The sequence below is a fragment of the Pieris rapae genome, chromosome 21, assembly GCF_905147795.1.
Source record: "Pieris rapae chromosome 21, ilPieRapa1.1, whole genome shotgun sequence".
NCBI classification, from domain to species: Eukaryota; Metazoa; Arthropoda; class Insecta; order Lepidoptera; family Pieridae; genus Pieris; species Pieris rapae.
In genome coordinates this window covers 425,034-452,409 of record NC_059529.1, presented here as the reverse complement: position 1 = coordinate 452,409, position 27,376 = coordinate 425,034, and the positions used below count along the sequence as shown (strand labels likewise).

The window sequence follows — 27,376 nt, the reverse complement described above, 5'->3', positions numbered from 1 at the left end:
GCCTATGTCACTCAGGAATGATGTAGCTTTCCAACAGTGAAAGAATTTTTCAAATCTGCCAAGTAGTTTCGGAGCCTATTCAATTCATACAAACAAACAAACAAAAAATCAAACCTTTCCTCTTTATAATATTAGTATAGATTGTCACGATCATTTATTTGTCATGAGAGATTACAACATTTAAAGTGTACTTGATTCTCCATCATATCATATCAGTTTTTTTATAAATTATTTAATCTTCTCGACTCTTGTGGTTTTATACTCATATTAAGTATGAAATGTCTTAATATATATATTTAAAGACGAGGGGGGGTCGGCGTCTTGCGAATCATCACACAGTTCAGGTAACTGCTTGGTTTTTTTTATAGAACAGGGGGCAAACGGGCAGGAGGCTCACCTGATGTTAAGTGATACCGCCGCCCATGGACACTCTCAATGCCAGAGGGCTCGCTCGCGTTGCCTGCCTTTTAAGTATTGGTACGGTCTTTTCTTGAAGGACCCTAAGTTGAATGGGTTCGGAAATACTTCAGTGGGCAGCTAGTTCTATGGTGCGCGGCAAAAACTGCCTAGAAAAACGCTCAGTCGTAGAAGGGCGGAGGTCAAGGTGGTAACCTTAAAATCGATTTGTTGCTCCAGGTTGCATCGATCTAGAAATGTTGGATATTCTATAGTGAGATGCATTAGGGTTCGTCTAGTTTGCAGGTTGTACCGAGAAATAATAGAAGAAAAATTCTTAGAAATATTACCAATACCCCGCCATTTAAGCCCCTATTACAATAAATCATGAGTCCATAATTGGTTTCAATAATTCAACGGGCATTTGCCCCCGAGGTCCCTCTATAGAGTCAATCTCACCCCATGCTGTTGCTGACTCCATCATACTTTGATTTATATTAATTTGATGGCGAAGGCATAAAGTTTTTCGAGCAGTTGGAGTATTGTAAAATTACAATAGTTCAAAGCCAATCTAAAATAAACCTGAAAACAACATATATTTTAAAGTATTTAGAAGCTTCTCAAATTAATAAAAAAATAAAATTAATATAGTTTTATATATATTCCTTGATATCTATATTGAACATATCCTAATAGTAAGCAGTCAGTGTTTGTTGTAGTAAAATGCTTGTTAATACATATCTATGTGCACCATGCCACACATATTTTTACTTTAAAGCGTTCTCAAATTTTACAAATGATAATGTATTGTAATATTTTGTTTTAATAATAATTAAGTGCTGAACAGTGTCTACTAACACTTAGGGTTTATACACGGAATAAAGAGTTTATTTATTGAATGCAATGCAACTGTTACAAATAATCTGTGGTGTGTGGACGTTACATTAATAATAAAATCGCTAAAGGAAATTGAATATTATAAAAATACCTAACATTAACATACAAAAAAAGTTTCCATTTGGTGCGTTTGAAATTTAGGGAACGTATTTTTAATGAAGACCTTGTTAAAAAAAATGATTCAATATTATCGAATGTCTAGACTAAGCCTCAATTAAGACACGAAGCGCAGGAATTTTTGCTAAGGTATTAATTGGAGAGCGGATGGGATCGGCATATTTCATGTGGATTCAGTTCAGACAAGCATGTAATTCTTCTTAATCCTATGAGATTGAACTTCTCCAAAGCTATAGCTTCCGCGGTTATGAGAGACGCGGAATCGATTAAAGAATTCTCTCGCCGTTGGAACATTTGGTGCCTCTTAAAAAATTCTGATTTACAGTTTTTTACGTGAATTGTAATTAAGAATATGTTTGATTTTTTTATAATTGTTTCGATTGATATTTGTATGTGCTCTAAATGAATGTCATGTTTGCCACTAATTGCTTGTCACATTAAAAATTGTATTTTGTGTTTGTTTTTACCAATGTATCAGTGTGCCGAGCGTTGGCAAACTTTATCAATAAAAAAAATAAAAATAAAAAACTATTAGCAGCAGACAATCGCCTGTCTTACTCTTTTAATAAGAAACCACTTTAAAATTAAAATTATTTTTGAAATAACAATAGTCACCTATAACACTTATCTAATGTACGTATCATTACGATATAAAACAAAAAATCTTAGAATTAGATATTTAGATATATTTCCCACGAAGGCTACGCTCGTAATATCTTACAAGTCTACTTGTCTATGAAAATAATTATTTAAGGAACAGGTGCTCTTTGAGGCTAAAGTCCATTTGGGACGTAACACTACTGGATTATATGTTAATTTCGAAACTCCGTTCATATATAAAATTGTTAATCCAAGTAATATCTGTTATCAAGTCTGGCACGCTGTTAGACTTCCAAACATCATAAATCGCGAAGACTGATCGAACGCCAGGCTGAACAGTAGATGAATGGCTGAAGCATTTCAGAGATACACCCATATTTTATGGCGAAATAAAAAATTAGCCAACCCGGTTAACTGTTTCCTACAAGTTATTTAGTAAGTTATTTCTTAACATCATTTTTATAGTGTATTTGTAGTTATTTTTTTAAATGTTGTAGGACGACGCGGTTTTTACAATTTCATGTACGTCAACTTAGTGTGTTGGTTCTAACTTTGTGGTTTAAATTAAAAACATTAATTTTTTATTTTCCTTATATCCTAATTTTACAGTTACTTAATGCTCATACAGTAGAAAACTAAACTAAAAACATAATATTAAGTCTTAAACCTTAACCATTTTATAACTAATTATAAATAATGCAATTCTTCTGAATTCAGCGAGTGTGAAAGTAAATACATCTATTTCACAAGCAATATATTATATATAATAATATTTAGAGTGCGCATGACCCGTAAATGATGCTTCTCTGAGGAAGTTCGTACGCGTAGGCACTGCCAGCAATTGAGATCGCTTACCACGCCCAGTGTACCTTTTTCTTCTTCTTCAAGTGCCACTCCATTACTGGAGGTTGGCCGTCAGTTCTCTGAACCGCGTCTTATCCTGCGCCAGATGCAGCAACCCCTCCGCACTCGCAATACCTGTCCACTCCCTGACGTTGCGAAGCCATGACTTCTTCCTTCGGCCAACACGCCGTTTTCCCTGGATTTTACCCATTATTATTAGCTGAAGGAGGTGGTAGCGGTCATGGCGCAACACGTGGCCCAGGTACGCAACTTTTCGCTGCTTAATGTTTCGCATAAGTTTTTTCCCCATTCCAACTCGTCTCCTTTTTCACCTGTTCGCAATCGTGATATATTAAGCTACAGATTAACAATTTTTATGGTGATTTTATGCTGTTCTTCGGTTAGAACGTGTCGCATAACAGTGGACCGTTATCAATACACATTACTGCGTGTTATTTTTAAAGTCTTAAAAAACAGTGACAACCTTTTAAGGAAAGTAGGGCCATCCTTCTGTGAAGATACTAATACGGTCTATGCTTTATCCATATAAACGCGCTCAGAGAAAATATAATCAAAAAATTATATTTTTCTCTCTTCCTAATAGCCCGAAAGTGCAAGTAGACGCCGCTAAAACATTCGACTTAATTTGGTAAGGTCCCGCGGGAGAGCTTCGGGAAGCCCCTTTGATGGAAGCTCGAGGCTTCAGTTACTTATTCCAGGATTCTGAATTTGCCACAATTCTATGTAGACCATTTTATGTGGAGTTGTATGTCTATTTTAATTGAAAAATGTATTAATGCTTTTTTGGTATCGGTGTAGGATTACGGGTTCAATTCCAGGTAAAATTATTTTTCTGCATAAAAACCTACAATTTGAAAGACGGCGTAAAAATGATTCTAATGTGAGTAATAGTTAATTTGCCGCTGTATTATAAAGTTGTGTATTTGTTCGTTAGGATTTTTTCGGCTTGACAATGCATTGATAAGTATTTAATAAGTAAACATCCTATTTCTCTTGATCTTCTTTCACCAATATATACGTATATAGTCGAAAAAATATACTTAGTTACCTTCAAGAAAAGAGCGTACCAATTCTCGTAAGCCGTGTCAGGTCACCCTAACATCAGGAAGTCCTGTTCTAAAGAATTAAAAAAAATATCGGGTTGAAGATTAGTCGAGCCTGTCTAAGCTCAAATATAGCATATATACTGGGACGATCTAGATAATACATAACACAGGCTATCCTTTAACAACAAAAAATCACACACACACATATATAAAAGGCCATTATTGTTACTTGTAAAACTGTTATTGATTACAATTCAATTATCGATACAAAAATATTCGTCAAACTAAAATTGGACTTGTTTAATTTTGAACCTAAATTAGCCACTGATTTCAATGGAAGAAACCTAACAAAGGCTCAATCCAATTTAGTACAGGCTCCTACAATCTTTTTAATTAAAAACCACAAAAACATTGAATAACTTCGTGGAGTGATAGCGAGGGTCGCTCCAATTACGACGAACACTTGACACACTTGTCCTGATAAACTCGTTAAAATGTCAAAAGAAGATGGCATTATGATTTTTATTAAATTAAATAGAGATAAATAGAGTTTCGTTGCAGCTTCTTTTAATGTTGCGGTTTTGTGGGTAATACCTTTATGCAAAATTGGAGTATTTTCATGATGTTTTAGCGTAATTGAAGATTGTGGTACTGAAAATATATAAATAGTTAGTAATATGTTAATAATAAATGAATAATGTTTATGTAATAGTTTTTCGTTTACAATTTTTAATATCTCGGCCTTTCGTTACTGTAATAGTGATTTAAAAAAACAATATAAGTGTGTGGAAGGTCAGTTTGCCTAGTGGCTGTAGCGGGCCACTGGCTTCCCTGTGGCCGTAGGTTCGAACCCCGGCTGTGCACCAATGGACTTTATTTCTATGTGCGCATTAAACACTCATTCGTATGGTGAAGGAAAACATCGCCAGGAATCTGAAATGCTTTCGACTTGTGTCACATCAGAACACCTACTTGCCTGAAAAACGTGGTCATGTAACGGATACATAACACTGAGCCCCAGACCTAAAAATATGTTGCGTTTTTATATGTAACTTTTATTTACATTATATACTTATAAATTACCTGTTTTATTTTTCGGTTAAAATTTACAACATAAAGTTTTAATATGCTAACCAGATTTTAAACCTTGCCATGCCGTTGAACGTGTTTAACATTCTTCGTGAAGTGGCATAGTTAACACTTAATTAACATAATATATTAAGCTACAAGTGGTCTTGTGAGCCCAAGTTTGTAAGGTCGAAGTTACCTACTAATTGTATACATCGGAGCAAAGGGGTAGGAGGCTCTTCTGATGTTAAATGATACAAGGGGCCCACGAGTGCGTTTCCGGCCTTTTAAGGATTGGTACACTCTTGAAGGACCCTAAATCTGAGGAAATACTTAATGGGCAGCTGGTTCCCTGGCAGCAAAGAAGAAGCTAATATTGGATGTAACCAGTTCCGCAGAAAATACAAATTTAATACAAACATGTCAGGGGAATGGTAAAAAACAATCGTTTTGATAAGGTGCCAAACGTAGCCATATAAAATCTAAATAAATATTATAGTTCCTACATTTTCTATTTCTCATCAGAAAAAACTGGGGCATTTTTATAAGCATTACTTATCTATGTTTTATAGGTCACGTATACTCAAGAAATAAGTTTCTTAGCGGTTATGTAAAAACTTGTCGGTCGCTTCACGAAGTTGCGATTCTCAACTGAATTTCTTTTGGCTTATATGTTTTACTTCCTATCTTCGTAGTATTGTTTAAGTTTAATAACAGTATCGTAAAAGGTACGCTTTTCAAATATAAGTAATTTATATACGTACCAGTACGTAGAACACTAATTCTACTGCTGGTTTCATATATAGTACTTTAATAAAGGTTAAATTGAGTTTAGTAAAACACGTTATAAACATAAAACAATTAGTTTATTGTTATTTCTAAATGGAATTAATGAAGGAAACGTTATTACAAAAATATATTATTCAGTTTAGCTATTATAACATATACAAGAAAATACTAGCTGTGGCGTATATTGGCAAGACTACGTTTCCATTAACACTAATCGTTTATATAAAACAACTTGATTAATTATAGTTCTAAACCTCAGAAATCAAACTGTATTGAACCAGCATTCATGTATCAAAATCAAAAATCATTTAATCATATAGTGGTAGGGGAGCCCACGATGCTAAATGGGGATTTACTCGAGCGCCGTGGAGACCTATTGGGTTGCAAAGCTTAGATGATAAGAAGAAAAAAATGTTATATGATATATACCTTTTCATCGGTGGGGAAAGCGGCTATAGATGTTTAAATATGTAAAAAAAAACTGTTGCATGGACATACTCGAGCGCGTCAGATATTGATAGCATCAATGTCCTACGTATTTTTAATAATGTACGTATGTTAATCTGATCATTTGCATGATGGGGGTGGTTGTACGTAAGGGTTAAAAATGAAAAAAAAAAAAATTTAATCGAGCGCGTCAGGTTTTCTAAGGGGGTGTTAAGTGCACCAAAAAAAAAGCTCTCATTCAATAATCTGACGATTTCGATCTGACGCAAACTCGCAGCCATTATTATAATGTGCAAAAAAAATTCGCCAATTTGAAATACTCGAGCGCGTCAGATTAAGATATATATGGTTCAGATTTATATTCTAAACGTACTGTCTCATAATCTGACGATTATCTAGAGGGATTTGCCTGATCTGACAAAAAAAATATTAGAAAAACGGTTCACGCTAAAGGCCATCCCTGCAATTCCATTCCTGGGCGCTTAAAATTGTAGTTATGAGCTCGCTGAGTTCAAAGAAATAATATTTCTATGCGTTTGAGTTCTCCCAGCTCGAAAGTCTGATAGAAGTTTCATAGAACACTATTTTTGAAATTTTCAAACCCCAATAACTTTTGAATGGATCAAGCAATTTTCCCGCGGTTGACGGCGATCAACGCATTTTTTAAGCTCTAATTATTTAATTTCATCAAAAACGATAATCCGATATGAAATGTCGAAGTTATGTGATAGAAACACTTTTTTCGGTTTTCTTTCGTTCACGATATCTCTCGAACGAATCAACCGATTTTGACCAGTTTCGTGGCGATCGACGTCGTTTTTCAAGCTTAAAGGTGGATTAGTTTTTTGAAGTTGATGGATAAAGCCGTTTAAAAGTTATTGCAAAAAAGCACTTTCAAAAAAACAAATTGTTATTTTTTTAGATTTTTCAAAATTTCTCAAAATCTATCGGTCCGAATCGGTGCAAATTCACATGAAATCTAATTTTGAGGGAAACGCGGAGAAGGAAATGTAGGCATCACGCAGCTGCACGCGTTTATCGCACGAACTTTATCGAAGAAATTTTGTTATTTCGGCTTGCGGAAATCGTCAGATTATATATTTTTCAATATTCTTGAATTATTTCATTCAAAATAAAAAAAAAATTAGCTACGCTCGAGAATGTCAAGATGACGTTTTTTTTTACAACTTTGCTGCCCTCCTCTCTCTTTACGTCACTCTCAAATTGTCAGATTAGTGGAATATACACTTTTTAGGATGTTATTAACTCACACTACCTTAATCTGACGCGCTCGAGAATGTCTGATGATCAATTTTTTTTTACTAATCTGATCCTGTATCCTTCACGGGCGGCCTTATATATGGGCCTCATATTTGGTGGAGGTACTTAACCGGGTACAAGGTATCCCCCTGTATATTAATCTGCCGCGCTTGAGTAAATCCCGAAATCCCCTCTTGGGCTCCCCTACTATAGGTAACATAATGTACACTTATGAACGTCAAAAAAAAGAAATATACATTAAATAATTTTAATTTTACATTTACTGCCAGTTCTCAAATCAAGGGCGTAGAACGGAAGAGAAGAACTGAAGAGAAGAACTGGCAATAAACTCTCCACCACTCTTTTTAATCGCCAAGTTTTTTTTACACAATGTCTGTAAGGAGCTGCAACCATTACACCATGTGTGTATATATCGTATATGCGGCCGAAGATATTTAATAATGCGTTAAGATATCACTCGGACACCAATTCGCTCCAACTTCAACGATCTGCGCACTTAGCCTCAATTTCATTTCTATAAAAAAATAAACTTAAAATATGAAAGGGTATATGGGTTGAATGAATGTTTCGCGAAAGAGTTTATTTGAAGCATTTACAACAAATTACATCGTATGAATGTGGGTTTAATTTTAAGCTATCGTGTATTGCGCTGATTGAAACGTGAATTGCGAGTTGCGGGATGGGCTGCAGAGGATTAATTCTCCACAACTGAGCGTTTTTTTAAAAGCACTTTTTGTGCGCTTCAACTATGTGGAATCAGCTGCCCATTGAAGTTTTTACTAACCAACCAAAAGAGCGTATCACTTTTTCAAATGCCGGAAACGCACTCGCGAGACCTCTGGAATTGACAGTGTCCGTTGCGGCGGTTCCACTTGACATCAAGCGAGCCTCCTGTTTTGTATATAACGGAATGATACGAATTCATTAAAATAACAAAAAATAAAATACGTTTATTATGGAACATAAGATAGACAGGTATCACTTATTCCACGTCATTAAATTTGAATATTGTAGCTACACAGTTACTTTTACTTCCTCTTCTCTATTATTTTTGGACTTCTCTTAGCTGTCTTTGGATAAAGGAGTGATCGCATTCCAGCGATAAGGCCGTCTGCACTAACCTTTATTTATTACATAGTCTTTAATAGATATAAATTTAATTTCCTTTACTATTAAGTTATGAAAACAAAGTCTTGATTCAATTACTAAAGATATATTAGTAATTGAAGACAAATCTTTATTACCTACCATCTGTTCACTATAAGACAACAATAAAACGTAGGTTCGATCCCCGGCTGTGAACCACTGGACTATCTTTCTATGTGCGCATTTAACATTTGCTCGAACGGCGAAGGAAAACATCGTGAGGAAACCGACATGTCTTAACCCAAAAAGTGGACAACGTGTGTCAGGCACTGGAGGCTGATCACCTACTTGCCTATTAGATTTAAAAATTGATCATGAAACAGATTCAGAAATCTGAGGGCAAGACCAAAAGAGGTTGTAGTGCCACTGATTTATTTATTTAGAGAGCAATAAATATAACTATTACTTACCAAGAAGATTCGGTTCGGTGGCCTTTGTTACACAATTTTTACTTAATAAGCACAAGGTGCCTCGCCTCGATATTACCTTAATACGAACAGGCAGCTGTAAGGATAGGGATGAAATTAGTATTATTAATATTATAATTATATAATAGAATTAGATACATAGATATATAATAGAATAAAGACAAAGACAAAAACAAAATTCTCAATTTATGGGAAGACACTCTGTTGTTTTCTATTTTTTCAGTTAACAAGATTGACAAATGACGAGGAGTGATATCACCATAAAATTAATGTGATCTAAACAAGACTTAATCTAATCACTTAAGCGTAAAAATACCCCATATTGCTGAGCTACCAAATTGCCACTCAAATGTTGACGAGAGATTTCGCACTGCGAAATTATCAATTTATTTTTATAAACGCGTTAATGTCTCATTTCGTCTTTTAAATGATGTTATTAAAATGTTCATATAAAGTTTATTTTTCTGTGCAGTTTGTTTATTAAATATTAAAAGGATATTCCACATGGTTTTATCTCTTTTCCCCCTTTTTCTTCTTCTTGTAATGGCTCTCCACTACTGGAGGCCAACAAAAATTCCAGTTTCAGCCGGTTTCCTTGTGTATTTAATAGTGACCTAAGTAACAGGTTTTAAACCGTTTCAGATTATTCATTAGTGACTATAGAGCCTACACAAATCGTTATTTTCAATTCTGTTAAGCATTAGCTTTAAAAATTCTAATTAAGCACTCATAATTTTAATATTCCTCCATTAAGCTTCTTTAAACAAGATGGCGTCGCAGCCAGTTCCTTTGACGTACCAAGTCATGCCATGCCAGATGATAAACACGTAAAAAAAATTTATTAACACAAATACATACATATTATTTGTTCGATCAAAAACTGTCTCTGTCGAAATTAAACTACAATGTAGTGCTAGGAATAGATAGGTCATAATATATTTTTTTACTAGCTAGGTATGTCATAATCGATTCGACTAATCTGTGACTGTTTTAAGTCACGTGACTGACATATAAGAGCAATATTTTTATATCCATGTTTTATACAGATAAGTCTCAATAACACTTTATATTTCCTATCGGAACAATAGCTTAATTTGAAATATCCAGTTATCGTTCTCATCGAAGGCCTTATTAAGACAGAGACTTTGATCTGATCAAAGTCAAAATTAATTAATTAATTTAGGTATCTTTTATACACGTATCAAAAATATTTTGTAGTCTGTCCTTAATTTTTAACCTGGCTTTACAGCTGAATAAATATAATTAATGTTCTCTCTATTCTGTATTATCCAATAAATCTAGATTTTTCATGGTACATTTATGGAGCTTCAAAGGTATTAATGAATTATAAACTAATTTCAGACGCAGCAGTAGTACAAGTTAATTCACCGAGCCTGCGCCACTTATCTTCACTCATCGTCAAAACTTCATGGAAACCAGTTGTTCTACTTTGAAGAACTTTTAAGGTATGTTACCTTTAAAGTATAAGTAGAAACTTATATTGACAGCGCCATCTGTTAGAATTGTATCAAATTATAAACAAATATTTGCAATAAAATAATATTACGGGTATAAATTGAGATGTAAGCTATCCTATTTTTAAGTTATTGTTGTCATTATCGCCAAATGACGTGCCAAGTTGATTTATGCGTGTAGTATAGAGGAGCTTACAGTGATTGTTTAATGATGAAATCTACATTTCAGGGGGGTAGTAGATGCCCCACGCGGCCCCAGTGAGCGCCATGTCGGCCGCGCCGCGCCATCCTCACTTCTACACGGTCGAGGTGGGCGACACACGCTTTACCATTCTTAAGCGCTACCAGAACCTCAAACCTATTGGCTCCGGAGCACAGGGAATCGTATGGTGAGACTACATGGGTGTAAGATACCCAAGCTGATCTTTAGATATATATGGAAATTTGTGAATTAATAAATTCACAAATTGTGAATTAATGAATTAATAATTGTTTAGTTACATTTATTGAATCTCCGACTTTAGAGGCTTGAGATGAAAGGCTACTTAGTAAGTTAAATTGTAGTTTCGTATAAACATGCATTATTTTTTACCTTTTCATAAATCTCTCAATAGAGCCTTTATTAAAATATTTATTCAGTTTCTAAGTTTTTGAAATAATTATAGAAAACAAATGATTTTAAATCTCACAAGAATCAAAAATGGTTATAATCTTAATATTCTGAGAAAATGTTATATAAATTGTACTATTATATTATGAAATGCTTTGTACATAAGCTTTTATGTATAAATATTAAAGTAGGAAATCGCATGCAAATACTTTCATAATTTTATTTTCAACAAATTTATGCAATTTTTTGTTTGCTGTCAATGCATGCCTATTTAAACATAAAATAGGTCGTTTAAATCATGCACTTTATTTGAATTTTATTTATATTAATATCTTTGTAACAAGAATATGCTTTCTTTTATTTATTTACACCTCAGTGCACATATATAGCGCAACTATTCCATGAGTGCTAAACTAATAATACAAAAAAAGCTTATTTCCCCAAACTAAGTGCTGATAATATAAAGAAGACAAATCTCTTGCCAATGTTGAATCTTGAAATGTACTTTGATAAATATTAATTTATTTAATTATAAGCAATCTAACAGCTTATACTTATACATATTATAAGACAAAACACTAAGACAATACAGAAAGCCAAAACAGATTACATAGATTAACAATATTAGTATATAAAACAGAAAACAAGCCAGTGCATTAATAGAAAAAGATAAATAGTGGGTTTTTTTTTCATATATTGGGGGAAACCGAATTATTTGCTGGTTCCTGTCGGAGGAATCCTGTTTTTGACTTCGACTACTTAACTGTTATGTGAATGGGTTTTGGAATAAATTGCATTGACTCAACTATATGTTGTACATATATACTACATTTTATAATAGAAATAAGTAGAAGACTCATGTCTTCTACTTATTTCTATTCTTATTTCATAATACATGATCAAACGAAATCCAAATCTTAATTAAACAAAAATATATTTTATTAAAATTGACAATCGTGTTATTAATTGTTAAAACGATTTAAAAAATACAAAACCTTGGTTTCTGTAAAAAGGTAATAGAAATGGTAACATTGTTTAATATAATATTTGCAACATAACAACAACTGAAATTGGTCCAATCCAGTGTTTCCAAACGTAGAAAATGTTCCTATAAGTACATTCCCGCAGGGGGCCAATCGAAGCTGAGGCAAAACTTGCAATATAAAATCTATGTGCAGCAAGCATCATGCGCAAGAATCTCACTAAATTAATAAAGAATCTTTATTAAAATTATTTGGAATTTGAATTTCAGTTTTTCGTTATATTTTGAAAATTTACTTATTGTTCCGTTAACCAAGTGGTTTCTTCGTAAAACCTATCATTAAAATTTCTTCTTAATTATTTTTTTTATATATACCTACATTATGTATGTTACATAAGAGTTTTAGGTAGGCATGGCACAAAAATGGTTGGGAAATACTAGTCCAAGCTAACCTAACTACGGTTACCGATAACTTTGCATAACATCGAATCGATAAGAACTTGAAAGATTATGTAATACTGTCCGACTAAGGAAAATACTTTTTAATGTTCTAGCTTTTAATACGCCCAAGACAAATGTCACTTTAAATAACAGTTAGTTAGTACAATTAAACAGTAGAATATAAAATATAATACAATTATTCATTATTAAAATAAAATACGTTTATTTTGGAACATAAGATCATCAAGGTATCACTAATTCCACGTCATTAAATTTGAACCTGAGATATACAATCATAATAATAAATCTCTTTATTAAAGCGATTATAAAATCATGCATAATTCATTGTTCATTTAACCTGTTTTGTATATTATTTTAATTTGTCTCCACACGGGACGACGCCATTTTTTATATATTTTCTGTGTTAAAAAATACCTTTAGTTAACCGATTTGGCAATTCTCCTCCAGACGTAGGACTGGACTGACTTCAGATCTCAGAAATGAGTAAGGCAAAACCCATGAAAACGGGTTAACACAACGGTATGAAATACGAGAGAGTATTTGAAGTAACCTCCAAATGTTTGTACGTGTTATCTGTGGCCTCGTATCTCCTGTAATATGTTTCTGTTTATAGCTGATCGAGTTAAAGCAAGTACAATGGTTCAGTTTTACTCGGTCACACTCGGTGACACCGTCTTCTCGATCCCCACCCGGTATACTGAGCTGGTCCGACGCGGCGCCGGAGCTCAGGGGACGGTGTGGTAAGCCTCGCTGCTTGCTTGTCTCATGCTTTGGTTTACAGACTAATCGCGTTACTAACGGTTAACCGCGGTTTAATTAATAATAATTTAACGATCGACGACGAGTAGCAAGACCAGATGGTGTTCAATTTCTCACGTTTTGGCGGGTTAAGGGTTCCGGATGTATTTTGGAAATTGTTTTTGGTGTTTAGGGTTTGTTTGAAGTTACGTTTTAAAATGACAATATAGTTTGGATGTAAACATAACATTAACTACTAATTTCCTTTTACGGTTAAGGTTGAATTGGTTAAGGGAATATTACGTCAGTTATTAATTCGTTGAAAAAAAATTGTATGTTTCGGCCAACTGTGTCCCAATGATTTTTTAAGTAAGAATTTAACTTGACAATAAATTCAATTATATCCGTCTAAATTACAAGTTTTGAAATACAAATGCAATAACATCTATAATCCTTGAAAAACATTTTAACTAAGTTTTATTTTAACCCATTTACCATTTATATTTTGTTGCATGGCTTTTCATCTAATCATATTGTAATCTTTTGTGTGTTTATAATATTTAGTATGTGTGTATAAGAAAATAAGTATTTATGTACAAACCTATTTTAATGCAGTTGTCAGCCAGATAAGTATTGTGTATATTTAATGGAAGAAAAATTAACTATAATTTGAGTTACAAATTTAAACTTAAATATATTTTGTTTAGTAATTGGTAAGTATTTATAACATTCATATGAAGTTTATAGCGGGGACTAATTATACTGCAGGTAGGTCTGATGAACTGCGTTATTCATGTTCTTTAAAAATGAATACAAATTTAAAATATAGATGATTCCAATAAGTGTATGTATTATTTCGTTTATGAAGAATTTACGACCTTTGGAAAACTCATTAAACGTTTCTAATAACTATATTCACTATCTTAATATATATATTTTTTTAAATACTTATTATTTCTGTCATAAAACTCATATGAGAAAACCAGCATGGCATATATAGTGTATGCAATGTTTGAATTCCTTTAAACTGCAAAATAACTTATTTGACAATGCAATGCCATTGAAAAATATATTATATACTAGCAGACTCGGCCAAGCGTTGCTGTGGCTAAGGTTTTTGTTATATTACATAGTAGTAAATTAATCAAGGGAAACCGTAGGAGAACTTATGTGAAACGTTGGTACCACGACACGGACCTAAACTAAACTACCTTTAACTCAGCGCCATCTGTTAGAATTGTATCAAATAATAAACAAATGTTAATGTTATCGTAATTTTAGTAAGGATGCCTATTTTTTTTGAAAATGAAATATAGCCTATGTCACTCAGGAATGATGTAGCTTTCCAACAGTGAAAGAATTTTTCAAATCTGCCAAGTAGTTTCGGAGCCTATTCAATTCATACAAACAAACAAAAAATCAAACCTTTCCTCTTTATAATATTAGTATAGATATACCTTAATACAGACCGACAAAAATTTAGCACGAACTTTATAGTATTTCAAGTATTCGTATGCGTTAATGGGACTATTTCAGTTAATAACAATAAACTTAATACGTGTTCGAATAACTTATTCGGACTAATACCTTCCGAGTTTTATCATCGGTAAAGAAGAATACAAAATACAGTCCGTATCACCTCAACGTCCGTACCGCCATGTGGAACCTGCTTATTGGAGTATTTCCGAACCGACTTTGGGTTCTTCAAGAAAAGAGCGTTCCAATTTTTAACAGGCCGGCCACCCACTTGCGAGCCTTCTGTTAATGTGAGTGTCCACTTAACATCAATTGAGCTCGTTTTCCTAAAGCCTTCTTTGTCATGAATATGGTATATAGCTAAAATGTAATTAGTTTATTATTTATAGGCCAGTATCAAATATAGAAGCACTGTGAAGATAGCGTATACGAGCTATGTATATTCGTGCTTCCGTTAAATTCCATATATGCACCGCACTTCCAAAGTTCGTGCTAAGGATTATCGTTACGTATATAACGAGAAGTATACCCACTGAGGGATAAAGGTTTGTTAAATGAATGTGTTGTCCACAGTGCGGCTTACGACACGGTGACGCAACAGAACGTGGCGATCAAGAAGCTGTCGCGGCCTTTTCAAAATGTGACGCACGCGAAGCGCGCCTACCGCGAGTTTAAGCTCATGAAGCTTGTCAATCATAAAAATGTACGTATTTTATATACACTTCTAACAGATAATATACAGTGCTAAAATAAATACATTACCTTAATAAATATACTCGTTTCATATTAAAATTAAGAAAGGGAAGTTCTTTAAACGCTGTAAAATACAGATAACAGAAAAAGTAAAACAAATTGTCTATTAGTCGAGCATTTTTTCGAGATGACATAAAATAACGAGTTGACTATGACAGCCCGAGCTGCACTCGATTCGAATCTATTCTTGAAAAGCAAACAACAGTTATGGTGAGAGAACGTGTTTACTGCGGATAGCAAAGATTAGTTATTAGATAACTTAACAAAAACAATTGAAAATTTATTTGAATACACAGTTTCAAAGCTTGGTAAATGCGTTATTTGATTTCCCACAAAAGTGCTGTAAATACTGAGAAAAGTATAAGGAAATATTATGTTACAGATTATTGGATTGTTGAACGCATTCACACCGCAAAAGAGCCTGGAGGAGTTCCAGGATGTCTACCTGGTGATGGAGCTGATGGACGCAAACCTCTGCCAGGTCATCCAGATGGACCTGGACCACGAGAGGATGAGCTATCTCCTCTACCAGATGCTGTGCGGCATTAAGCATTTGCATTTGGCTGGAATCGTACATCGGGTATGAATGTTTACATGATTGGCATTAATGATCTTGATTTTGGAATCTCTACTATGTACGATTTCGATATTTATATAAATTTTCAGGATCTGAAGCCGTCCAACATTGTGGTGAAAAGTGACTGCACCCTGAAGATCCTAGATTTTGGTCTGGCCCGTACTGCCGGCACCACCTTCATGATGACGCCTTACGTCGTCACTCGATACTACCGCGCACCAGAGGTAAGCGTTCACCATGTTTCGTTTTCATATTAATTTCTTAAAGAAGCGGCGATTTTTTTTTTATATATTTGCAGTCGGCCTGTCTTAGGCTTTCACGGATAAGTGGGTTTTTGGTTCCTGTAGCTAACGTTATTATATATACTTATATTTTTTACTTCTGCTTATCAATACGAGCTTATGTTTTGACTTCATTCGTGGTGTTTAAAGGTGATCCTGGGCATGGGATACACGGAGAACGTGGACATATGGTCTGTGGGCTGCATCATGGGAGAAATGATAAGGGGCGGAGTACTCTTCCCTGGGACAGACCACATCGATCAATGGAATAAGATTATAGGTATAATATGAATTTTGATGATATAGGTATTAAGATATGTTTTTCATGAATAAGAATAAAGACATACTTAATTTCTATATATTTATATTTTTAACTTTCGTACTAACTAAATTTTCGTGATTCATGTTTTGTGATTTACTATTTATTTTTCATTTGTCCTTTTTTAGTTTAGTGTTCCTGTATTAGTTGTGTGTATATAACTATTTGTATTATGTATTTTGCACTTCTTGGTTACGTTAATTTAATATATTTTCTTTTTTTTTCAACTGTGGTTGCCTGAAAGAGATCGCCCGAAAGCGATAAGGCCGCCAGTTGCCCTCCTTTTCATTTAATTTTGTAAATGTTATTCAATTTTTGCAACGAAGTACCGCTCTGTAACACTTCAATACAAAAGTGCGACTAATAATAATTTAAAAATAGTTTAAAGCTTTCATATTTTCTAACTATATTGCTATGTAATTTATATGTCATTTAATTGTATTTTTAATTCGTTTTAGAACAACTGGGCACGCCCTCCGCGGCCTTCATGGCCCGTCTCCAGCCCACCGTACGCAACTACGTGGAGAACCGGCCCCGCTACGCCGGATATAGTTTCGAGCGATTATTCCCGGATATCCTGTTCCCGTCGGACAGTAGCGAGCATAACCGGTTGAAGGCGTCCCAGGCTCGTGATTTGCTCTCACGTATGCTCGTCATCGACCCGGAGAGACGCATTTCTGTGGACGAAGCATTGTTACATCCATACATTAATGTCTGGTATGACGAGGGGGAAGTTAATGCGGTAAGTTTTGTGATTCATATGTTGCTGTCTCCAAAGACTTATGATTTCGATATCAATGCTCTATCTATAATTTAAAATGTAGGGAATCTCCAAGAGATAAATTCAAGGAAAATGAATATACTTAGCTTTCTTAGCTGTAGCTTATATTCCATAGTAAACATGTTCTATTTTTATTTATTTGATGCTAATATCTTTTTTGTGCAAGGTGAATGATGACTTTATTTGAGAATTAAGAAAATAATTGGATCACTTATGATCTAAACGTTTGCTAGATATTCATACATGATAAGAGTTAAAGGTTAGTCACCTTCTGAACAGGGCTCATGTGATTCCTCTGTTCTACCTTAGTAAACGAAGAATATAAATTAACGGACTGGATTTAGAGTAGTACTTAATTATTTTTTTATTATGTAAATTTGTTTTTTCTAATAATTTCTTACGTGAATGTCTTCAGCCCGCCCCCGCAGCGTACGACCACTCGGTTGACGAGCGCGAGCACACGGTGGATCAGTGGAAGCAGCTCATCTACCAGGAGGTGGTGGAGTACAACGCCCCGACCCCCGCGACCCCCGCCGTCGCGCATTTGGCGTCCGCCGACCTGGCGCCGCCTGCCCACACCGCATAGGTGACGTTCACTTTCCCCCTCTCTATTTTAATCTGGTCTGTGGTTCGTGCCAGTTTTAAAAGGAGGTTATACTTTGATATTAAAATTTAGTACCGCGACATCTCTAGGCCTCCTAAATGAGTTTTGTCTGAACAGGTTTCAACCGAATGACCGCTGAGATGTAAGGGACGTGCAAGGACAATAGTCGAGTCTCAAATCCCTGTATATACTATTAACGTGTTATACGTTCGATAGAGTGCAAATGCGACTAGGTTAGCTCATCCGGCTCCGGGCTCGTCTATTGTAGTCTTTTCCTCTTTTTATCTTAAAACGTGCAGAAGGAAAGCACGTATTTTTGGTTTAGAAACTTATTTTAAAATTCGCAATAAATTAGGGAATAATATTATTTTTGTTAGCGCAATTTTAATGGCTTTTACAGGCTTTGGACTAGAGTTAATGTTTTTATTATTTAGATGCTTTTCAATTTATTTATATTGTATCATTCTTGTTCATAAATCTTTTTAAGGCAGGTCAGCTTACTTTTAACATTTTTGTTTTATTACTTAGAGATAATAATTAAATTCGTGTCTTTGAATGGTTGAACGGTTCTATAATAAATAAATTAAATATACATTGAAATGTTTTATAACTGACAATTGACATTTACTCTATTCATAGACAAAAAATTCATTTTTAATTCAAAATACTGACGTAGGCTAATATTTATATATCGTGCGTTCTGAGTGTTTCACTGAGTGCCAAGCAGGTTCTAACGCTTTATAAATTTCCGCATTTATTTTATTGAAACGCTTTCCTTCTGCACTCGAATTCCGTGGTAAGTGAAGTCTACTCATAATAACATAACCTTTTTAGTTCCTATCCTTTCGAGTTCTTTTCATTTGCGTCGAACAGTGCCTTTTACTAGTGATTTTTCGAAATGGATGGACTGAATTTGAATATTTTGTTAATGAACCTAATTTGGGCTTTGATTTATCGTTTATTGTTATTTTATTGTGCAATCATTGTTTTAAAGTTGCAATATTCTCGAATGACTATTTACTGAATGAACTGCCGGTTCTTACGAATTTTTGGTACAGCCATTCTATGCCGTAAATAGTATCGTGAGACGTATTGGATGACGATACACCCTTAGGACATTTTTATATTAAATTGCGTTTAGTCCTAACTATAGCACATATGTTTTATTAGGTGTTTATTTCGTTTCGTGAGATAGTCAGTCGGGATTACGTGATGTTCATAGTTTCTCGTAAGTAGACCCTAGTTGAGTTGTTGACTGTATAAGTAGATGATTAAGTACATTTTTACCTAAGTAGTTCATTTAGGTCGCCTCGCACGTTGCTTTTACAGTTTACTCTAAATACGTAATTATCGTGAGCTCTATCGTTGAACGTATTTTATTTAGTTCCGAAAATTGTATCATTTAACTGTCATTTGAACGATTGTCATTCTGGTTATCGCCACAGACGATAAGGCAACGTGTGAGGGACACTGTAGGTTATTGTTTGAAACCTCACTAGGTGATATAATAATAAATTTAAGAGAAAATGGATGACGATGGTCACACTGGATGGTTTCATGAAATAGCACAATTTATTAGCTATAGATGACAGGCGCTAAATGGTTGAGAAAGCAAAATAAGCAATAATGTTAATCAGTTATTCTTCCTCACTTAGCAGTTCGATATATTTGATTATCCGACTCATATCAGAAGGTCGCAATAGATAGATTGAGTTGGAATTCTTGTTCATGTTACTTTACTTTTGTTCCATAGAGAATCCAAAATGGCGGCGATCGCGAATACGAAAACGTTTGTAACGTATCGTTATTTATAGTATATCATAATCTTTAATATAAAACGTATACAAAAGTTTAATTAAGAATGTAAATACGTGTTAAGGAATCTAGTAGGCTGAATGGAACGAAAGTGAAGTACATACTATCTATGGGGCATTCTGTTTAACACTATATAAAGATAAAGTTCACAACTGTACGTCCAAAATGTCCATTTATATGTTAAATGTACCTAATGCAAATTACAATAATGTAATCTTTAGATTGTATTTTAGTACGTGAGGTTTAAGGTTGTAGCGATGTTGACGCAGGCCGAGCGGCGCTTAGCGGTAATCTTTGAGTTAAACGATGACTATCTAAAACAACTTATTTTTACTGTACACGTAAGTTATTTCATATTTTAACTGAATAAATTGAAATGGTTATTATAAAAGTGACTTTAATTTTATCCCATCAATACCTATCCTAAGCTTTGTTTTCAGTTTCCTTATAAAAGAAAAGAGCGTACCAATTCTTAAAAGGCCGGCAAGGCACTTGCAAGCCTTCTGGGATTGTGTTGACCATTCTTGCTTGGCGTATTGTGAGCCTCTCCATCATTGTTTGCACTTATTGACAATTGACATCTGCCCTCACTGTTGTGCCATTCTTTATAGTCTACCAAATAGTCATCATCTTATGATCTTGTGAGGAATATTTTTATTAGTAAACAGATTAGTAGTAGTTGAAGTACTCAGGTCGACCCGAAACGTGTCGTGTTTATCTTTCTGATTTGACGCAAGTGCTTCAATGTTGTTTTGACACTAACACTAACGCGCAGAAATCTCAGATGCAGATTGAGTTGGATCCGTTCCACTATCGCCTTCAAGGGTGCCAACCGCGTGGGTCGTTCCTAAACATTTCCAGATTTAAAATAATTGTTCAAGTAACTCGTATTCGAAAATTGTCTTTTAGAAAATCGTCATGAAGTGTGTGCTCGAAAGGGTTCCTACCGCTAAAGTCGTGATATTTGGCGATTTTAACGACCATCATGCCGATTGAAACGTTTCTTAAACCACCGATTACGCGGGAAGGTCCTTTCACGACTTTGCTTTAGCCTACGACCTGATACAAATGGTCCTCACGCTTACGCGAACTCCAGATGTGGGTGGTCATAAACCCTCTTTGTTGGATCTTCTGCAGACTTCACATACGGAGAGCTATCAAGTCTCTGTTAACCCGCCATTGGGTTCATCGGATCATTGTGTTGTCCGGAGTACAGTATACGGCCCTGCTTTTCGGGTTATCGCCGCATTTGGCACTACTGCACATTCTCTGCGGTGCCAATCAGTGGCAAGTCTCAGCCCTGGCTTAAACGTTCTTGTAAGGCGGCCTCACGTCGAAAGCGAGAATGCTTTAAGAATGCATAGTCAGAAGCGGCGATATCTCGTGATGCCAATACCGGAGATGACTAGCTGGCCCAAACTGCGGGCCTTTTCGCGTCCAACTCGATTTTTGGATGACAGAGGGAGATCACCACCGACCATTTAGCGGCGTGATTTTTCGATGCCGGAAATCAGATTCCGTCAACGTGCTGTCCGCAAAGCATCTTCCTTGGACATTCATAAGTCGAGCGGACGGATGGTATACCTCCAATTGTGCTCCTGAGTTGGCTCTGGTCTTAACTCGCCTATTCCGGTAGCTGTACTTAGAAGACACGAAGATTTTCGATTTAGACACACCTTTTTCGCTACTCCTCTCTTCGAAAACACTCTTCTTAAAGCCGCAGCCAGCATTGGAATACTTGGCGCTGACATATGGAAAGACGTTCAGTTTCGCGGTCACTTGGAGAGAAAGGCTAAATTAGCCTCCAAAAAGCTTGGTGTGCTCAGCAAGGCGAGACGGTACTTCACTCCGGGCCACCGCTTGCTATATGCAACTATATAAAGCGTAAATTCGGCCCCACAGGGAGTACTGTTCTCACCTCTGGGCGGGGGCTCCCCAGTACCAGCTCCTTCCACTTGGCTGTGAGCGGCTTGATACTTTGGCGTTACCTGCAGCTGAGTTTCATCACCGGACGTCGAGGCAGAATACGAAATTCCATCCATATCACCTCGTCGTCCGCCGTTCAACAGCTGCGCGTTTTTCAAGGCAGTTTTTGCCGCGCACCATCACTTTCTTCACATCAACTGCCAACTGAAATATTTTCGAACCAATTCGACTTCGTGTACTTCAAGAAAAGAGCGTACCTATTTTTAAAAGGCAGGCAACGCACTTGCGAGCCCTTTGGCGGTGTCCATAGGCAGTAGTATCAGTTAACATCAGTCCAGCGTCCTGCCCGTTTACCCCCGGTTCTATAAAAACATATGTGCAGAATGTGTGAAGTGCATAGAAGTGAAACCTTCAAAAACAAAGTTTTTATAATTAATCATATTTAAATTAAACATTTTTCACTATCTGAAAAATGTATTAAACTTTTCATTATAAACAGTATATTTTAATGATAAATTTTAATGTATAGGTTTAATATAAATATTTAATTTGACAAAAACTAAAACAACGAGTTTGATATTCGATTAAATGAAAAAGAGGCTGTATAATCCCTCTATCTCACTTCCTCCTACGTTAAATCTTATGAAAATATGTTTCTGCCTCTTTTTACTGTCGCTTTTTCCATTACATCCGGTTTGAAATTACATCGATTCTAAAGAAGTTTCACTTAAATAAATCATTACTCCAGAACTCCCGCACGAACGCACGATTCTATACAACTTATTCAAAGCTACAAATCAAACCAACAAAACCTAATCAAATAAACTCCTAGTATGGCTATAACTGTATATTCCAAAAGTTATGATGACAGTTATTTTAATTACTTCTCAAGCCGACTCACATCAAAAACTGTATGTATTTAAGGTTTATTATTCTGTAAAAGATGGCACTCGGCATAATTTGGCCTAAAAGTTTAGGCCGGGTTTAGTCCAGAACTCCAGATAGCGTAACAGTATAGAAAAGTCGTAAACTAAATTTGTATGAAAATGACAGCTAGTACTTGGTACCAACTGTCGACACTAACTGTCATTTTCATAAAAATTTCGTTTTCGACTTCCTACATACATTACTGTTAAGTCGTCTTGACTAGACCTTTTACTCCAAAAACAAATGGCACTTGGCAATTGACATCAATTGTCATTTGTATTTGGATTTTGCTGGTGATTGGTCAACAATGGCCTAAGAAGTAGGCTATGCGATATTAAATGATATATTTGTTTATAATGAATCATTTTTTATTTTACGCTTAATATAAAGTTATTGCAGTATATTGGCATGTTATTTTAAGACAAAAGTAAATTTTGTCAAAATGTCGGAGAAGGATAAAGCGAAAGGGAATACCCAAACAAAACACATTCCAAAAGATGCACATGTAATAATGTCTATAATGAAAGAAGTGGGCATCACGGACTATGAACCCCGTGTTGTAAACCAATTGCTAGAATTTACCTACAGATACGTTACATCTGTGTTGGATGACGCTCGAGTATTCGCCAATCATGCGAAGAAGAAGACAATAGACCTCGATGATGTCAGGTTAGCGGTGCAGATGCAGTTAGATAAATCATTTACAAGCCCTCCACCAAGGGAAGTCCTACTGGAATTGGCTAGAGTAAAAAATGTGAATCCACTTCCATTAATTAAACCACATTGTGGGCTAAGATTGCCACCTGATCGGTAAGATTAAGAACAATTAGTGTAATATGTAAATTTTATTCTTATAGAGAAAAAGACAATATGCACATCTGATTTATTTTACAGTTACTGTCTCTCAGCATGTAACTATCGCTTGAAATCCGTTCAATCAAAGAAAGTGGCATCTAAACCAGTTGTTTCTGCTCCAATCAAAACGATTACATCATCAAAGTCAAACAGTCAAAATGTTGTTATGAAGAGATCTCAAGGACCTATTAATGTTAGTTCTAAGGGAAATGTGGCCCCTAAACCAGTTCTTAAATTCACTTCTGGAAGTAAGGTAAGTAATAATTGTTAATGAAGAAGAATGAATGAAGTTAAGAACCCTTATAAACCCTTTTGTCCTTTCTCTGGTGTTGTCATTATTTAATACTATACTTATTTGTCATCACAGGTTGTTGCAAAACCAGCAGTGCGGGTGACATCAGGCCCTCCACAACAAAATCCAGTTAAAATGGAAATAGATGAAGTGTCCCACAAAAGGAAAAGGGATGATGATGACTATGACATGTAACATTGAATTTTTTAAGGTGAATTTTTAAGTGAAGTTCTTTAGTAATTTTTAGTAAATAAATAAGTTCAGTTTATATGTTCATTATTGTTAAATATTTGTGTCAAGTTTTTGGATCTGATAGTAACTAAAATAAACTGTCTTAACTTCTTAAAAGTGGGAAAAATAATTTAGAAACTATTAAAAAGCATCAATCAATACAGTACAAAAATATATTTCTTATCTTTTAAAACTTAATGTTTAATGTAGACTTATAGGTTATAAAAGAACTATAAACAAATACTGTAAATAAAAATATCTTATAGAAACACATGCTGAAACAATATAAAATTTTTATATAACAATTCAATGACAAGTTTACTTTTTTTCATACTTGTAGAATCCTTCACCACTCTTGACACCAAGCTTTCCTTCAGCAACTAATTTATTAAGGGTGGGAATTGGACGGAATAGTGGTTGATCAGGGTATTTCTTGGCCCACCCATCAAGAATGAACTTGGTTGTATCAAGTCCAACATAGTCTGCTAATTCTATGGGGCCCATTGGGTATGCTGCACCCAGTTTCATTGCTATGTCAATGTCTTGTGCAGAAGCATCACCTGAATAGATAAAAACAATTTGACATTAAATTAATGAGAATTTTAACTGAGGGTTTCATTGTTCAAAGATCAGTATCTAAAATATTTCCTTGCAGAAATTTGCACAAACCTCTTTCTAACAACCTTATGGCCTCGGCAATGTAGGGAACTAGCAGTCTATTCACAATAAAGCCGGGTGTATCCTTACATGACACACAAGTCTTGCCAACAGACTTGCCCCAATCCATCATAGTATTAAAGGTGATATCTGTTGTGTCCATACCACGCACTACTTCTAAAAGACGCATTATGGGAACAGGATTAAAAAAGTGAAGACCACCAAACCTATAAAGTTTATTATTATTATATTAGTATATACTAAAACAATGTATATGTAAGTTAAGCGTATTTTATTTCACTTACTTATCTTTCCTCTTAACAACAGATGCAATTTCATTAATAGACAGTGATGATGTGTTTGAAGCAAATATTGTGTGGGCAGGTGCTGCCTGTAAGAACATTAAAATTATACATGAAGCTTAATTTTAAATTAAGACTGCATATCAACCGCATCATTTTCGGTTGTTACAGTCTATTTTCTGACTTGGTTTGTGGACTCCTGGAGGTCCGTTGTGCATACAAATTAATTTAATTTGTGCCTTATTTTGGATAATTAATTTAATGGTAATTATATACATACATTATCAAGTTTTTCGAAGAGAGAATGTTTGACTTCAAGATTTTCAACAATGGCTTCAATAACTAAATCAGTCTCTTTTACAGCACTAACTGGATCTGTAGATGTCTTTATGCGAGCAAAAGCCTCTTTTGCAAATTTTTCAGCCTCCTGAGGGTTGTCTTTGTAAATCTTCTTAGAAATTTTATTCAAGCTGTTGCTGATGGATTTCTGTGATTTTGCAAGAACATCAGAATTCACATCTACTAATGTTACATCTTGTCCGGCCTGAGCAGTCACCTGTAATTTTAAATGAAGAGTTATTTAAGTAGGCCGGTAGACACGAACTAGAAAAACGAAGATAAAACGGCGCATCTGTCCTACATTCATAAATTTCAAAACTAATACACCTACAATTGGTACAATGTGTAAAACTACTAATAAAGAGTGACAAGTATATATAATTGCTAGGCACTACTGTTATATATATTATGTTACATACCTGTGCTATGCCAGATCCCATAAGACCACCTCCGATAATAGTTACATTCTTTATGGCATTTTGGACTGCGGAGGAACTTGAAAATTTTCTACTTATTATTCCAAATTGTATCATTGCGTATTTTTTGTTTATTTATTTATTAGCAAACAAAATAAATTTACCGTAAGTAGTACTTTTTTATGTTAATGATATCAATAATTATTATCAAAGTAAAGAATGATTCCAAAGTTCAAATTTGAGCCAAGTGCCACTTTGCACTTGCAGTGCGAGTGTTACCAACTTTAATCTCGAACATATTAGTCATATTAATGAATGTTATCTATCTACCTACTATTCAGTCAGATATCTAATATTCGCTATAAAGCCGGGTCCACATTTGTATCATGTTGACGTATCACGATCAGTCGTATCGTATCAACTATTTGTATCATAAATATGGACGCTCATTTTGTCCATGTCGTATCTTTAAGGCGTATCTTGTACAAAACACGTCCATACTTAGCAAATGCTGTATCATGTCGGTGCATCGGCTTTTGCTTTACAAATATAGACGCTCACTTTTCTTCCGATGTATCATTTCCTAATACGCGTGTCTTTCAGTATACCTTTCCCTTCTCGTACGGTTCAGTCATGTCTTCCTTCTCAAACGGTTTAGCCATGTCAGCAATTGCTGACAATTTGGCGGTGACTTGCGCCTATTATATTATCATTAATAGTATTTCACAACTTGATAAGTTTTATAAAACTTTCGTTTTCCCAGCTCATCTTGTTCCTTTTTCACTGCGACTAACAACTACTATACTTCGTTCAACAATGTTTATGAAATTGCATTCACATTCAAACTTCTTTGATACGACATGTATTCCCTTTGATGATCGCGAAAAAACCGACAATGGATGGTTCGCCGTGTATCAAGTATCGTATCGCGATACAGTATCGTGATACAATATCAAAATACGTCCACAATCGTGATACGCGTATCGGATACGAGGTGTATCAAGATACGCGGTTAGTGCGGATCGGGCCGTATCAGACGCGGCGTGTATCATTAACGGATATCATTTTGCGTCCAAACTAGCGATCATGATACACGCCGAAGCCACGCAACGGAGATACGATACACCGAAATGATACAAATGTGGACCCGGATTAAGTGAATACTAATTACTAACTAGTTATTAATATTCTGTGTACACTGAATTTAAAACTTTTGAAGTGGACAAGGTATTGTGCACTTTCAGCACTTCAATCTGCTTTTAAAGTTTGTTTGGCACAACAGACAATTGCTCGGGACCCATATTAACCGAATACGGTGACAGTCACAATCAATCTATCTTTCGTCTTTATCTTTCTCGGAGACGTTGAAAGGTATATAATGTGCTATCACCCTCTAAAATGGAAGAAGTTTCATCTATATTCTATATGTTCTTTAAATAAAGTATATTTAATAATTGTTCAATCTGCTCAGATGATTTG

General features: G+C 35.0%; 3 protein-coding genes across 9 annotated transcripts in view; 2 read left to right on the top strand and 1 right to left on the bottom strand.

Annotated features, from left to right (window-relative positions):
• Window positions 1–18,621, top strand: part of LOC110999109 (stress-activated protein kinase JNK) — an 82,291-nt gene extending 63,670 nt beyond the window's left edge. For 5 of the 7 annotated variants that reach the window (XM_045632988.1, XM_045632990.1, XM_045632987.1 and 2 more), the window contains 8 exons: window positions 10,442–10,545; window positions 10,784–10,943; window positions 15,396–15,525; window positions 15,958–16,155; window positions 16,242–16,376; window positions 16,584–16,713; window positions 17,211–17,494; window positions 17,949–18,621. In XM_045632988.1, the coding sequence (XP_045488944.1) occupies window positions 10,795–10,943; window positions 15,396–15,525; window positions 15,958–16,155; window positions 16,242–16,376; window positions 16,584–16,713; window positions 17,211–17,494; window positions 17,949–18,119 (1,197 nt within the window). In that variant the 5' untranslated portion in view covers window positions 10,442–10,545; window positions 10,784–10,794 and the 3' untranslated portion in view covers window positions 18,120–18,621. Of the gene's footprint in view, window positions 1–10,441; window positions 10,546–10,783; window positions 10,944–13,221; window positions 13,349–15,395; window positions 15,526–15,957; window positions 16,156–16,241; window positions 16,377–16,583; window positions 16,714–17,210; window positions 17,495–17,948 lie in introns of those variants that run through there. The other 2 variants (XM_022268013.2, XM_045632992.1) reach the window with 2 other exon arrangements.
• Window positions 18,622–23,080: 4,459 nt separating this feature from the next.
• Window positions 23,081–24,789, top strand: LOC110999116 (transcription initiation factor TFIID subunit 9). Its single transcript, XM_022268030.2, has 4 exons — window positions 23,081–23,615; window positions 23,700–23,913; window positions 24,028–24,163; window positions 24,524–24,789. The coding sequence occupies exons 1-3, from the start codon at window positions 23,248–23,250 to the stop codon at window positions 24,145–24,147; spliced, it is 702 nt and encodes a 233-aa protein (XP_022123722.1). The 5' UTR covers window positions 23,081–23,247; the 3' UTR covers window positions 24,148–24,163; window positions 24,524–24,789.
• LOC110999114 (hydroxyacyl-coenzyme A dehydrogenase, mitochondrial) lies at window positions 24,339–26,176 on the bottom strand. Its single transcript, XM_022268026.2, has 5 exons — window positions 25,901–26,176; window positions 25,423–25,698; window positions 25,146–25,231; window positions 24,853–25,067; window positions 24,339–24,743 (listed from the first exon to the last, which is right to left on the bottom strand). The coding sequence occupies exons 1-5, from the start codon at window positions 26,012–26,014 to the stop codon at window positions 24,502–24,504; spliced, it is 933 nt and encodes a 310-aa protein (XP_022123718.1). The 5' UTR covers window positions 26,015–26,176; the 3' UTR covers window positions 24,339–24,501.
• Between the last annotated feature and the right edge of the window lie 1,200 nt (window positions 26,177–27,376).